Source organism: Primulina tabacum, chromosome 6 (genome assembly GCF_025594145.1).
Source record: "Primulina tabacum isolate GXHZ01 chromosome 6, ASM2559414v2, whole genome shotgun sequence".
Taxonomy (NCBI): Eukaryota; Viridiplantae; Streptophyta; class Magnoliopsida; order Lamiales; family Gesneriaceae; genus Primulina; species Primulina tabacum.
This window is the reverse complement of record NC_134555.1, coordinates 34,613,567-34,630,125: the sequence shown is the minus strand read 5'-3', so window position 1 is coordinate 34,630,125 and position 16,559 is coordinate 34,613,567. Positions and strand designations below refer to the sequence as shown.

Below are 16,559 nucleotides of genomic sequence, written 5' to 3'. Positions count from 1 at the left end.
AAAAGGGGTGAAAACATTTGTTCCTATTTTTTCAATGGCTACATTATTAATTTCATACTTTTTAAAGAACGAAATGCAAAAATAAAATACGCGTTGGGAACACTAGTGAATTAGTGTTACAAGCAATAAACAATGGTTAAAGCGGACATCTTACATGTAACTGGGCCTTGGTTGAGTAGGATCCAACCATTATGGGCCCATTAACCCAATTATCCAAAATAAATTCTTACGTAATCGAAGATATTAGCGAAATTTCTATTTAAAAAAAAAAAAAAACCAATAGAAACGATTGAAGGTGATTCTAATTAGTTCGGCTATGTTTTTTTTTTTTAAAAAAAAAAGGAAAAAGAAAAGAGTTCGGCTTTATTATTTCAGTTTCTAAAACTCAATGAATTAGGTTTTTATAATCTCTTTTTTGTTTGGATTATTTTTAGATCATTATTTGAAATCTTTAAAAAATTAAAATAGATTTTAATCAAAAGAATATATTCATAAGCTCTATGTTTGAGTATTTTTAAATCAATTCTTTTAAAGTCAGGGAATAACTCAATCAAAATGCAATCTCAAGGTTCATTTTTCCATTACAACAGGGACAGTCAAATCCATTGCATTTATTTGTTGAAAATTAAGGTATGAAATTTAAAATACAAATATCTTTTGATCCATGTGTTTGAGGTGCGTTTAAAAATTAATAGAAATCAACTCTCAGTTACTCAGACCTTGTCATTAATTTCAATTATCTTGTTATTTTAAACACTATGGTTTCAAAGATCACACTAGAAGAAAAACGCTTTATCCGTTGTCTTTTAGGCTGAACAACTGATATTGTAGCCACTGTTGTTACAAACTAGTCCAACGATATCGGATAAAAACAGTTGTCTTAGGTGGACAGACAATGGTTTTGCAACGTTTAAAAAACATTGTGTTATGTGTGCTACGACAACTGTTTTGCAACGCTTAAAAAACGTTGCGTTATTTGAGCTACTACAACGGTTTTGCAACAAATTAAAAACGTTGTTTTTTTCAAGTTACAACAACATTTTAACAACGGATAAAAACATTGTTGTTTGTAGTTTACAACAACATTTAAGCAACGAATAAAAACCGTCGTTGTAAGCAGAAGACAATTTTAAGAACATGTAAAAACCGATGTCTTTGGCCTTGTTTACAATTCAGTTTTGCATCATTTTATAACCGAAAATTGATTTTACAAATCATTTTCTTTTATATGATGTCATTTCAGGAATAATTTTATAAAAAACACCAATTAAAAATTCCTGAAATGACAACTAATAAAAACTAAAAGACATACAATCATTCTCAAACAATTAAACTCAAAAATAAAAATAAAATGATGCCCACATAAATGTGCCATAATCTAGAATACAACACCAAAACTCAAGTTATAACTAGACATGCATATTTTTTCCAAGCTTTCTTTCTTCGTCGATCGAATGTGTCAAGTGCTTATCATTTTCTAACATATCCTGCTTTGTAAAACAAAAACCATGGTTATATTTTTTCGAATATTTAGTTGAGCTCAAAAAAAAAAAAAACACCAAAATAACCATGCATCAAAGCTACAATGGAGAGAGAACTGAAAATAACTCGAACAAAATCAAGAAGTATCAGTAAAACCAGCTCCAAATTCTTACCACTGTTAACATCAATTTAACTGTGAGGGCATCTTATTACCGTGTAGTGACCAAATAAACACGATTTGTTAGCGTCGACATCAAAAACGAATTAAAATTTCTGTTTGGGGCTCCAGAAATTTCGGCATGACCTCCCCATAAATAATACATCCCAAAAAAATCGAAACCACATAACAATTGTATACTAGAAAATAAATTCCATTGATTCAAACAGAAAAAATCGCATGCAGAGCCGGCCAAGCTCGATCACTCCAAATAAAATCTATCAATCAAGTGTAACACCATACAAATACACGGGGTATCTCCTCGGAAAATGATTCAAGATGTAGTTATTTAGTACTTATCAATAAAAATATCTTAAATGTCTCAATAGCGCAACAGCAGCAATTCCATGGGAATGGAGGATTTATACTTTTGAAACTTTGCAAATGTTCCTTCACTATTCACTTAAGATATCAAAACATCCAAATCACAATATTAACACTTTTGTCTGGAAAATAAACACTCCTTAGGACAAGGAAAACTGGAAAAACAATTGAATTGAAAGATTTCACCCCGTTAAACTTTTTCTTAGACGTGCTTGCTCCTTCCTAGGGATAATAAAGTAGAGATATCACACAATTGTGAAATGAAAAAGAGAAACATAGAATTATGGAAGGAAGCATTCCATACCTACACATAAATATAATATTGTATATATTATGCCAACTCAGAACGCACCTCATCAATGTCTTCCCGAGAGTACTCCGATTTTGTGAACTGTGAACACACACACAAATCATGTTACTAAAAAAAACAATCATTACTGAATTTGCAAAATGTTAAAATCGATCATGTAATTATTTTAAAGAAACAATATAATATTACTATTGATCGTAGTGAATCTCTCTCGATAGTTGCAATTTCTTCAATAATTTGTCTCGTAAATCTCATCACATATTTAAACACATTGTTTTGCATCTGGTTGTCGAGGAGCCTATGGTAATTAGAGACAAACTGTTAATTAAAAATATACGTATTAAAGTTGTTGTTAAACATAATTACACATATCTTTACCACTTCCCACAAAGCATTTTTCTGTCTTTTATCCCCTTGTTTGAATTAAACAATCTCAAGGCCCTTCATACATTAATAATAATTGATATATGCTTTTTTTTTATTGACTAAATTAAATTCTTAATAAAAAAAAGAATATTAACTCACATTTCCAATACATATTTCCAGTCCTTTTCGCGAATGCGATGATATAGGGAATCCAACAAATAAATAACCTCCTTGTAAGGTTCAATGACAGTAAGAATCCAATGAAAACTACATACAAACGCATAATCAGTGCATAAAATTCAACAAGTTGTCGAAATGAAGCAATTGAAAGTGATATTGTAATTTTTACTCACCCGACATTACACGGCACAAAAACTAATTGATCCACTGATGCACCACTAAGCCTATCTGCTAAAACACTTGTATTTTGGTTCAACCTTTCAACTTTACCTATTTTGTCTTGTGAATTTTTTGACACATATGGAATGCTACGTGGATTGACAAATCTGAATTTCTCCATTTTTTTTTATCTTTCAACAGTTTTTTTGTAAAGATGCTTGCCATTGCAAACATAATTAGCATACTAAACAATAATGTGAACAAAACAGAATGGTGGCACATAATTTTCTGTTATAACAAATCAAATTCTGGGTTCATTATAATGGCAGTAAAACAGAATTTTGGCAAAATAATTTGAAGCAATAACTGAAATCAAATTACTTACCTTATGTAGCCAACTACACAATTGGCGGAAATTGGCTCCAAATGATACAAAAGAATGATGTCCTCAAGGTGCAGGATAAGTTTATAATCATCGTCAAATACATCATGATCTAAAATCATTGATATGTATCTTCCTTCATCAAGAGCACGCTAACTATAACAATACATAATATGTAATGATCTTGGGACACTTGCTGACAAATGATGTTTCTTTATTGACTGTTCAATTTTCTTCCTTTCGGCCTTCTAATAATTGAAAATGTAAACATTTTAGATAGAATGGATAAGGAATTTTTTTGACAATTTAATTTGCAATATAATATCACATGTACCTCATCTGGCTTCATTGTCCAATGTTCTGGCCAAGCCACAAGTGTTGCTACGGCATCACCAATAGTTTCACATTAACTAGGAATTGGAACTGGCAAAGGTGTTGATTTGTCCACTGCTTCATCAATGGAGACCCGTATGCAGTTATGGGGTAACGGAACACCATGAATCAATTTATCTTGTCCATTGACACAAACAACTGTACCATATGCAACAATATTTCTGCTACCTTCCAAAGTCAATGCAACTTGTTTACCCTAAAATAAAAGTAGGCATGTTAATAAATTTTACTTACTCTATGTTACGTTATTATTACTTTAAATACAACTACTGTTATACCTGTAAAACATCAAATTTTCTAACAATCTGCAGCTCAAAATCATTATTTTTCATGTTGTTTTCATTCATTTGATTTAACTTCACTGAGCAACTGTCTTTGTCACCGATCGACATGTCACATGCACCACTTTTATACACAATTGCTTCAAGTATTTTTATACGTGTATCTTGTTCCGAAATTTTCTTCTTTGCTTCAATAAACTCTCTTTTATGCTCAGTGATTACATCTTTCGCAACATCAGAACCCTTCCATTTTCTACCAACATTGAAATAGATCGTTGGAGTGATATGACCTCCAATACCTCTCACACGCCCAGCATGTTCTTCAGTCTGAAATGCTTTTGTAAGTATACCATCTTTTGTCCCTTCAATTTTCAGCTTACCCTCTTGCTTTTCTTGTATATAAACATTCTGTAATGCACATTGAAAATAGTACAATTGCAATAAAATTATTGGTTATGACTTATTTTCATTTTGCTTATAATCTTGTCTTCTGTTTTCGTCAAATCCTCGTCTTCAAAGCTCTCTTCTTTGTTGAGTCATCATTTTTTTCAAACAATAGCCCTATTGGTCTCATCATCATCACATAGTTCAACATCCTACAACAAGAACAATCCAGCAAATAGAACACATTATTTAATGTGAATAAATTGGAGTGTTCATATGGAAATATACTAAAAAGATTGCTTACTATTTCTTCGATAAAGCATGCATATCCTTTACGTGCAAGCCTATGAAGATATATATTCTGCTTTTTTCTCTCTTTTTGTTGATCGCTTAGTTTCTAGTTATTTCAATATAAATAATGAATTATGGTAGACTAATTTTGAAAGAATAAATTAAGAATCTTACAGTGAAGTCATCTGACATGCTATTAATAAGAAAAGAACTCCAATCATTTTTGGTAATTCATAACCAGTAGGTGGCTCATTCAACTCTTCTGGCTTGTGAAGCTTGCTAAAAATAAATATTTGAGTGAGAGGAGTTTTGTATTGACGCCACTTGTTATTTGCTGATTTCAAATAGCCAATCTTCCATGTTGTGTCAACATTTTACATCAACTATAAATAAAAAATTGGAAATAAGTTTAAAGGATAAACTAATAATATTAAATATATCATATAATCTAAATATTATAGCTGTAAAAACATTATAACTTACTTACATTAGCCGGTTTCCATATCAATTCTTTAACATCAATTGGAACCCGCTTCAATTGTTGTAACTAATTTTAACCTTTTCTCTAGAAAGTACGTCAATATAACTTTAGATTTCATCAACAGTTTCTCCTATTGACTGTCTCAGTTTATTGAATATAACATCCTTTCTAATTCCTTGAACCCTTTGTCTAACAAGCTTATCCATATGTGTCCGACCTATAGAAGTTCTTGTGGTTTCGATATCTATAGATTCCAAATTTGTGTTGCATTCCAAGCTCTATCTGTAACGTACCGTAATTTGAAATACTTGAAATTTGCGAAAAAATAAAAAATTTCTTAAATGCAAAATAAACATTCAAATTTGCATTAAAATATCTTGCTCGTCTAAAAACATTTATAATAAAAACATCCAAAACAAAGTTTGTCAAAAGTAATAGTCGATTAAACATCATAAACCACTTCATGAAATCAGAGTATTAAAAATCGTCATGCATAAAATCTTAAAACATGGACGGTCCACGGGTTTAGCCTCCTGCTCAGTCCAAGTCGGCTCATTGGTCCCCACCCCTCGTCTCCTCATAGTCATCATCACATGCACCGATCAAGTCTAGTGAGTCTAAAGACTCAACATGTATGAACTATAAATAACAAGTAATACGTAATAAAACCACATGCATCTTTAAAATAGAGCGTACATACTTGAAACTTGAACGTAATAGCATAAACATACTTGAAACTTGAACGTAGTAGCATAAACGTAGACGTGCCATCATCATAAAACTTTACATAAACATGCTTGCTTCATACATACTTGAACATGCATAAACTTCATCATTTTGCGTAGAGATATGTTTCAAAGCAAGTGACCCATACATAAAAGTGCCTGATCAGACTAAACCACAGTACTGGGCTGGCAGGAAAAGTCCACTACCACATACATGAGATCCCCGTTCATGCTTTAACGGGTGGATTGGTCCCTGGTCATGCTTTACCGTTTTCCAATCCTAATCTAAACCTGGTCATGCTTTACCGGGGTGAAGAGGTCCTCGGCCACGTTCACCGACTTCCAAACCAATTCATAATTTGGTCACAAGACATTTAGCATACCTCAAAAACTTAAAAATATTTTCTTTTTGGACGTCGAACATACTTACATGGCGTCGAGTCCTTGCTGCACATGCTAACGCGCTACCATGAACCTTAACTTCCACAATTTAATCATGCCCATCGAATGCATCACCCATTGACTTACTAACTTATGACCTTTTGGAAATGCTCGGGACCTTACCGTGATAAACAACATGATAACCCCCGACTCGACCCCGAAACAAATCTTGTCAGGAAGTATGAATTTCCCCAAACAATAGAAGGCGCAGACCTTGCTTAAAACATAGTTCAACGTTTTTCCAATCAAACTTCATAACATCTAAATTAAATTTTAGTATACTAGGACCTAACGACTTAATAGTACCCAAAAGAAGCAAGAGCACCTAAATTCGAAGCCTAAAATTCGTCTGAAGCAGCGCTGCAAGGCGCTTCCTGTGCGTACCAGCAGCGCTGCGGTGCTTCTCCGCAGCGCCTAGGCGCTTCTGGGTACGTACTGGCAGCGCTGCGGCGCTCGCAGTGCGGCGCTAGTTCTGCGCGAATCAACACAAAAATCTGCACAAGAGTTCCCTTTGACTTCTAATGCCTGCACAACCTCACCAACCCGAGATAACACTCCAAAATTCACATGATCACCCCATTGGACACTCCTAAACACAACAAGGAACACTCAGCGATTTCCAACGAAGCCTGCAACACAAGAAACTCAAGAACATGTCAAGAACACAATTTCATAAAATCATAGTTTGAGCAGTCCCACGAAAACGATCATAACTCACTCATTTCTTATCCAAATATTTCTAGTTTACTTTCAAATTAAATGTATCGAAAACTTCTACGTTTTATATGTTGAAAGTTTTTCCAGAAAGTCGTCCGAAAGGTCGCAGAATTTAAAATGACAGCAAATTTCGAGTTTTCAGATCTAAAATCGTTTCAAAACCGATCCAACAAATTTTTGCTCAAATGTTTTACAACATACATGTATGTTTACGTATAATAAACATAATAACATATAATACAACAAGATCGATGCAGAAACAAAAGATTATACATGCCTTTTGATGTTTAAAACTCACGATACGGCGATACCGAAGCAGAAACTGTGCAAGGGTTGATCCGAGACGATCGTGGAACGATTTTCTTGAAGAAAACTCAACTAAAATATGCTGGAAAACTGAAGAGGGAGGGGCGGCTTCACTCTTGTTCTAAGAACCCTAATTATCTCTTCAAAAAAAATATGAAAAATGAAATGAAGATGTGTGTGTGTGTTGTGTGTCGTGTAATGTGTGTGACTGTGTGTGTGCGTGTGTTTGGGTTAATTAGGGGGAATAAATTGCTTAATTAAATAATTAACATAATAATAAGATGCTAACCCACCTATACTTTACTAACACAACATTGATAAATTTTAAAGGTTTTAAATTCTTAAATCACCAACTAAATAAATTTTGGATTTAAAATGCTAAGAACTAATAATTCATTTAAAATGCCCATTTCTAAATTAAAATAAAATACCACATTTTAAAATCGCCAAAAATCGTCGTCGGTCTCTTTTCCTCGATCCCGCATCGAATAATCGCCTGGAACATGAAACTCAAGACAACATTTAACGTGTATCACATAAACATAAATAATTTAAAATAATACATTTAAATAAATCATGCATCACTAGAAATCATTTTAAACTTAATTAAATAATTTAACAATTAAATAAATGCATGGGTTTTACGTGTACTGAATTTGGGCTCTACAGTTCCTCCCCCACTTATATAAATTTCGTCATCGAAATTAAATCTTACCAAACAGTTCTGGATAGCGGTTCCTCATCTCTGCCTCGGTCTCCCAAGTGGCTTCCTCCACCAATTGATTCATCCACTGGACCTTGACCAACTTGGTTACTTTGTTCCGAAGTCTCCGCTCTTGTCTGTCTAGGATTTGCACGGATCTTTCCTCATATGACAGATCTGGAGCAAGCTGCAACGGCTCATAACTCAAAATGTGCGAGGGATTTGCTAGGTACTTCCTCAGCATCGAGACGTGGAACACATTGTGTACACCGGCCAGATTCGGCGGTTGGGCTACACGATAAGCTAGTGTCGCAACTCTGTCAAGAATCTCGAACGGTCCAATAAATCTCGGACTAAGCTTGCCTCTCTTCCTAAATCTCATAACACCCTTCATAGGTGCTATCTTTACGAAAACGTGATCACCTATGGAAAACTCAAGATCCCTTCTCCTCTTGTCAGCATAACTCTTTTGATGACTCTGGACGGTCTTCATCCTGTCTCGGATCATGACCACCACGTCTGCTGAACAATCTCTGGACCAAGTTCTGATCTCTCACCGACTTCATCCCAATGAATCGGCGATCTGCACTTCCTCCTATACCAAGCCTCGTAGGGAGCCATACCTACAGATGATTGAAAACTGTTGTTGTAGGTAAACTCCACTAGAGGTAGCTTAGATTCCCAATTCCCATGGAAATCGATCATACAGGCTCGCAAAAAATCCTCCAAAATCTGAATCACTCGCTCAGACTGGCCATCTGTCTGAGGGTGGAAAGCTGTACTGAATAGCAACTTCTTCCCCATGGCTGCGTGCAAACTCTTCCAAAAGGACGATGTGAACCTCGGGTCCCTGTCAGACACAACAGAAACTGGGATTTCATGCAATCGAACTATCTCCCTGATATAGAGCTCCGCATACTGCGTCATGGAGAAAGTCGTCTTCACTGGCAAGAAGTGTGCCGACTTAGTCAGTCGATCCATTATAACCCAAATGACATTGGATCCTCTGACTGACCTCGGCAAACCAACAATGAAGTCCATGCTGATATTCTCCCACTTTGACTCGGGGATAGGGAGTGGCTTAAGCATCCCTGCTAGCCTCTGATGCTCTGCCTTCACCTGCTGACAAGTGAGACATTCAGACACAAATCGACGGATATCTCGCTTCGTACCTGGCCACCAATACATGATCTGCAAATCCTTGTACATCTTTGTACCTCCTGGATGAATGAAATACGGAGATGCATGTGCCTCTGTCAGAATATCCTCTCTGACCGAATCAACACTAGGCACCCACATCCTTCCTCTGTATTTTACAATACCATCTGACACTGTATAGAGTACACTGCCATTGGCCTCATCCTTCAGTCTCCATTTTTGTAACTGCTCATCCGAAGTCTGACCTCTACGGATTCGGTCTATCAAAAAAGACTGGACTGTCAGGTTAGACAGCTTTGGAGCTATGCCTTTAAGATAAACCTCTAACCCAAAACTCTGAATCTCTGACTGAAGAGATCCCTGTACTGACAGTTGTGCTACGACTGCAAGTTTTCTACTCAAAGCATCTGCCACTACATTAGCTTTCCTCGGATGGTAGCTAATCTCGCAATCGTAGTCTTTCACTAACTCTAACCACCGTCTCTGTCTCATATTCAGTTCTATCTACGTGAAGAGATATTTGAGACTCTTGTGATCAGTAAATATCTGGCATTTCTCGCCGTACAAGTAGTGTCTCCAAATCTTCAACGCACAACAACAGCTAACTCAAGATCATGAGTCGGGTAGTTCTTCTCATGCACCTTCAACTGTCTGGAGGCATAAGCTATGACCCGACCATGCTGCATCAAAATTGCTCCTAACCCAAGCTTAGAAGCATCGGTGTAAAGCACAAAATTGCCTTGCCCGGCTGGCATGGCTAACAATGGCGCTGAAATAAGAGCTTTCTTCAAAGTATCGAAGCTCTTCTGACATTCTTCACTCCATATGAATTTAGCATTCTTTTTAGTCAACGAAGTGAGTGGCACTGCTATCGAAGAAAATCCCTGAATGAATTTTCTGTAGTAGCCTGCTAAGCCTAGAAAACTGCGGATCTGTAATGCATTCTTCGGCTCAACCCATTCCTTAACCGCTGCTACCTTAACTGGATCCACCTCAATGCCACTGCTAGAAATTACATGACCGAAAAATGCTACATTCTCCAACCAAAATTCATACTTACTGAATTTTGCAAACAACTTGCGATTCTGCAAGACCTGCAAAACTGTACCCAAATGGTGACTGTGCTCCTCATGGCTCTTCGAGTAGGATAAGAATGTCGTCAATGAATACTATGACGAACTGATCTAGGTAGGGATGAAATACTCGATTCATGAGGTCCATAAATATCGCTGGATCATTCGTCAGTCCAAACGGCATCACTAAGAACTCGTAATGCCCATATCTGGTTCTGAAGGCCGTCTTATGAATATCTGCATCTTTTACCTTCAGTTGATGATACCCTGATCGAAGATCTATCTTAGAAAACACTGTAGCTCCCTGCAACTGATCGAACAAGTCCTTGATCCTTGGAAGTGGGTATTTATTCTTGATCGTTACCTTGTTCAGTTCTCGGTAATCGATACATAGCCTCATGCTCCCATCTTTCTTCTTTACAAAGAGCACTGGTGTGCCCCATGGTGAGAAACTAGGGCGAATGAATTCTTTGTCAAGAAGCTCCTGAATATGCTGCTTGAGCTCTAACATCTCCGCTGGAGCTAGTTGGTACGATGTCTTAGAGATTGGCACAGTGCCTGGCACAAGATCAATAGAGAACTCCACCTCTCTCTCTGGTGGAAGACCTGTGGCGTCATCTGGAAAAACGTCAAGGAAATCTCTGACCACTGGTACATCAGATACAGATGGAGTGGGCACATCAGGTGCGGAAATAATACTGGCCAAGAAAGCCTGACATCCCTTGTGAATAAGTTTTGTGCCTGCATGCAAGAGTCTCCATCTATCCGGTTCAAAGAGAAACTGCTCCATGCCCAACGGTCTAACCAATACTGACCTTTTCTGAAAATCAATAAGGACTCTATTCTTTGTCAACCAGTCCATTCCCAAGATAATATCAAATTCTGGCATCGGTAGCACAATTAGATCGGCGTACACTAGGTGGCCCTGCAGTTCAAGATCGATGTCTCTGACCACTCTAGTAGCTGATAGCTCTTCCCCTGATGGGACTGTCACTGAATAACTCACGTCGAGCCCAATGGATTTGACGTCCAAATGATTAGCGAATGTCTCCGAGATAAAAGAGTGGGTGGCCCCTGAATCTATCAGGGCCTTCGTGGTTACTCTCTTTATGAAAATATTCCCGGTCAATAATGTCGTGTCTGGGTTCGCCTCCTGAGCATGCATAGCGAACACTCTTCCCTGGGTCGGCTGCATCCACTGTGGGCAATCCTTTAACATGTGGTCACTTGCTCCGCATTTGAAGCATTTGGCTGATCTATATAAACACTGCCCCGGATGTTGGCGGTGACACTTCGGGCACACTGGGTAACCACCGGGCTTCTGTGGAGCCTTCTGTTGAGGGATAGGACCCTTACCTTTCGGCGGTCCCTAAAATGGCTTCTTCCCTTGATGACCCTGGAAAGGTCTCTTAAACTGAGGTTGCTGCTGATGTTGTTGCTGCCGGTGCCTGATAGGGCCTCTAGCCTTACCTGTCGTTCTCAATGTCCTTTTGGTCCTGCTCTGCCGACAAGGCTCTAGATACTGCAACGACATAAGTAGTTGGACTAGTAACCCTCACATCGCGGCGCAAGATTGGCCGCAACCCATCAATAAAATGCCTCAACTTCCCCCGGGCATCATTACCTATCAGGGGCACAAAGTGACACCCCCTTTCAAATTTCCTGTCAAACTTTGCAACACTGCTGTCTCCCTGTCGCAGCGTCATGAATTCCCTGGTCAGTCTGGATCGTACTTCCTCACTGAAGTACTTGGAGTATAATACCTCCTTATACCCATTCCACGTCAGTGTTTGCAAGTTCACTGACACTGTCAGTGTTTGCAAGTTCACTGACACTGATGCACTTTCCCACCACAGTCTGGCGTCCACTGTCAGAAGGAATGTGGCACACCTGACCCTATCTGCATCTTGCAACTTCATAAATGCAAAAATCACCTTGATGGATTTAATCCATCCCTTGGCTATCATCGGGTCAGTGGTCCCCGAAAACTCCTTTGGGTCCATCCTCCCGAACCTCTCATACACAGCCTCGGGTCTGGGCCTCGCCCGTGTATCCACTGCAGCCTGGTTCTCCGCAAACTGTGCGAAGAACTGAGTCATACCTGCAAGCATTTGTGCCTGCATATCATGAGGTGGGCGAGGGGGAGTGACTCTCTCTTCATCTCAAGCCTCTCTGTCCTCCTCCCTTGCTTCACGGTTAACCATACGTCTAGGTCTAGGAGGCATACTGTTCCAAAATTTACCCAACACGTAAACCCAACATGCATGAACATAATACTAATATCATAAGATGCACGTAAATTGAACTCAAACATGCACATGCTGAAATCATGACTCGATACATATTACATGAATGGATTTAAAAATTTAAAACTTACAGACTTGAGGTGTGACTTCGTGAGCTTCTCGCAACTTGAAGTAGGCATAACCCTTTACAAGAACCTGGCTCTGATACCAACCGTAACGTACCGTAATTTGAACTACTTGAAATTTGCGGAAAAATAAAAAATTTCTTAAATGCAAAATAAACTTTAAAATTTGTATTAAAATATCTTGCTAGTCAAAAAACATTTGCAATAAAAACATCCAAAACAAAGTTTGCCAAAAGTAATAATCGATTAAACATCATAAACCACTTCATGAAATCAGAGTATTAAAAATCGTCATGCATAAAATCTTAAAACATGGACGGTCCTCGGGTTTAGCCTCATGCTCAGTCCAAGTCGGCTCATTGGTCCCCACCCCTCGTGTCCTCATAGACATCATCACCTGCACCGATCATGTCTAGTGAGTCTAAAGACTCAACATGTATAAACTGAAAATAACAAGTAATACGTAATAAAACCACATGCATCTTTAAAATAGAGCGTACATAATCGAAACTTGAACGTAATAGCATAAACATATTTGAAACTTGAACGTAGTAGCATAAACGTAGACGTGCCATCATCATAAAACTTTTCATAAACATGCTTGCTTCATACATACTTGAACATGCATAAACTTCATCATTTTGCGTAGAGATATGTTTCAAAGCAAGTGACCCATACATAAAAGTGCCTGATCAGACTAAACCACAGTACTGGGCTGGCAGGAAAAGTCCACTACCACATACATGAGATCCCCGTTCATGCTTTAACGGGTGGATTGGTCCCTGGTCATGCTTTACCGTTTTCCAATCCTAATCTAAACCTGGTCATGCTTTACCAGGGTGGAGAGGTCCTCGGCCACGTTCACTGACTTCCAAACCAATTCATAATTTGGTCACAAGACATTTAGCATACCTCAAAAACTTAAAAATATTTTCTTTTTGCACGTCGAACATACTTACATGGTGTTGAGGGATTCGTTGGATATTGCTCGAGTCCTTGCTACACATGCTAACGCGCTACCATGAACCTCTACTTCCACAATTTAATCATGCCTATCGAATGCATCACCCATTGACTTACTAACTTATGACCTTTTGGAAATGCTCGGGACCTTACTGTGATAAACAACATGATAACCCCCGACTCGACCCCGAAACAAATCTTGTCAAGAAGTATGAATTTCCCCAAACAATAGAAGGCGCACACCTTGTTCAACGTTTTTCCAATCAAACTTCATAACATCTAAATTAAATTTTAGTATACTACGACCTAACGACTTAATAGTACCCAAAAGAAGCAAGATCACCTAAATTTGAAGCCTAAAATTCATCTGAAGCAGCGCCAAAGCGCTGCAGCGCCAGACTGGCGCCTAGGCGCGATAGCGCTGCCTGTGCGTACCAACAGCGCTGCGACGCTGCTCTGCAGCACCTAGGCGCTTCTGGGTGTGTACTTGCAGCGTTGCGGCGCTCGCAGTGCGGCTATAGTTTTGCGCGAATCAACCCAAAATTCTGCACAAGAGTTCCCTTTGACTTCTAATGCCTGCACAACCTCACCAACCCGAGATAACACTCCAAAATTCACATGATCACCCCATTGGACACTCCTAAACACAGCAAGGAACACTCGGCGATTTCCAACGAAGCCTGCAACACAAGAAACTCAATAACATGTCAAGAACACATTTTCATAAAATCACAGTTTGAGCAGTCCAACGAAAACGATCATAACTCACTCATTTATTATCCAAATATTTCGAATTTACTGTCAAATCGAAGGTATCGAAAAGTTTTACGTTTTATATGTTGAAAGTTTTTTCATAAAATCGACCGAAAGGTCGCAGTATTTAAAATGACAGCAAATTTCGAGTTTTCAGATCTAAAATCGTTTTAAAACCGATCCAACAAATTTTTGCACAAGCTTTTTACAACATACATGTATTTTTACGTATAATAAACATATAATATAACAAGATCGATGTAGAAACAAAAGATTATACATGCCTTTTAATGTTTAAAACTCACGATACGGCGATACCGAAGCGGAAACTGTGCGAGGGCTGATCCGGGACGATCGTGGAACGATTTTCTTGAAGAAAACTCAACTAAAATATGCTGGAAAACTGAAGAGGGAGGGCGGCTGCACTCTTGTTCTAAGAACCCTAATCATCTCTTCAAAAAAATATGAAAAATGAAATGAAGATGTGTGTGTGTGTTGTGTGTCGTGTAATTGTGTGTGTGAGTGTGTGTGTGGGTGTGTTTGGGTTAATTAGGGGGAATAAATTGCTTAAATAAATAATTAACATACTAATAAGATGCTAACCCACCTATACTTTACTAACAAATTCAAATTGAAATTTAAAACACAACATTGATAAATTTTAAAGGTTTTAAATTCCTAAATCACCAACTAAATAAATTTTGGATTTAAAATGCTAAGAACTAATAATTCATTTAAAATGCCCCTTTCTAACTTAAAATAAAATACCACATTTTAAAATCGTCAAAAATCGTCGTTGTCTCTTTTCCTCGATCCCGCATCGAATAATCGCCTGGAACATGAAACTCAAGACAACATTTAACGTGCATCATATAAACATAAATAATTTAAAATAATACATTTAAATAAATCGTGCCTCACTAGAAATCATTTTAAACTTAATTAAATAATTTAACAATTAAATAAATGCATGTGTTTTACGTGTACTGAATTTAGGCTCTACATTCTCCCGTGCCAGCAAACGTAATTTTTTTTTTACCATTCCCAATACTTGCATGTTGTCTTAATCTCTTACTGTTTCCAACCATGTCATCACAATTAGAACATATTTTAAGCTTGATATTGGATGTCATAAAATCCACAAATATGTTGATAAAAAAATTTTGTAATTAACAATTGATATATACAATAGAATTTATAGGCAGAATTTTGAAAAATAATATGCTTACTATGGAAGCCAGAAAATTGAAAACTTCAAAAACACATTGCACCATTGTTCCACAACAAAGAATCTATACAACTCTTATATTGCAATACTAAAGGAACAAGTATAACATATAGTATATTGAACAGATGCTGATAAATATGCAATCAATTGATGGCCAAACAACAAAATGAGAACCCACAACAACACGATAAAAAGGTAGACAATATATCAATGTTGTCCACAAAATCATATTTAAAAGTAGTACAACAAATCAATATTTTCCACAAAATCATCTTCAAAAGCAAGATAACAAATCATATTGTTACCCAAGTCCCATCACAGTCTTCACGAACGCACGGTGGTTCTTCTCCGTCAACATCCATTGATGGCAACCCTCAGCTAAAACATTGGTAGTGGAGAATAGTGTCTTCACACTCGTCACCCTTCATGTGTTCAAAATACTCCTACTCGGTGTTGCAAGTACAACACTCCATAAAGGATCTTCAATGTAAAATACTTGCTTTGCTTGACTAGCCAAGATAAAAGAGTCATATTTGAATCTAATTCTATTGAGGTTTACCAACGTGAACCCAAGATCATCTATGGTAATACCACCATTATTCTCCACCCACTTACATTTCAACATTGGAATTTGAAATTTGTGTTAAACAAGTAAACATATTTCCTCTATAACTCCATAAAAAATCATATTTGTCACAATAGGATTTTTATTATTTGCACTAGCAACTTGTATTGTCTTTGCATCTAAGGTAACTCCAGAGTTTTGAACAACTCGTATATCATCACGCTCTTTTGTGGCATAAGTAACCCCATCAATCAAATAATCAGAGTAATTTAAGACTTGCTTGCTAGGTCTGCGTTCTATCCAATT

General features: G+C 37.4%; 1 protein-coding gene across 6 annotated transcripts in view; it reads right to left on the bottom strand.

Moving 5' to 3' along the window:
* Window positions 1-2,035: 2,035 nt before the first annotated feature.
* LOC142549270 (uncharacterized) overlaps window positions 2,036-16,559 on the bottom strand; it is a 76,857-nt gene continuing 62,333 nt past the window's right edge. For 3 of the 6 annotated variants that reach the window (XM_075658122.1, XM_075658125.1, XM_075658123.1), the window contains 5 exons: window positions 3,053-4,690; window positions 2,859-2,966; window positions 2,712-2,774; window positions 2,523-2,631; window positions 2,036-2,414 (listed from right to left, as the gene is read on the bottom strand). In XM_075658122.1, the coding sequence (XP_075514237.1) occupies window positions 2,355-2,414; window positions 2,523-2,631; window positions 2,712-2,774; window positions 2,859-2,966; window positions 3,053-3,219 (507 nt within the window). In that variant the 5' untranslated portion in view covers window positions 3,220-4,690 and the 3' untranslated portion in view covers window positions 2,036-2,354. Of the gene's footprint in view, window positions 2,415-2,522; window positions 2,632-2,711; window positions 2,775-2,858; window positions 2,967-3,052; window positions 4,691-15,499; window positions 16,003-16,559 lie in introns of those variants that run through there. The other 3 variants (XM_075658124.1, XM_075658126.1, XM_075658127.1) reach the window with 3 other exon arrangements.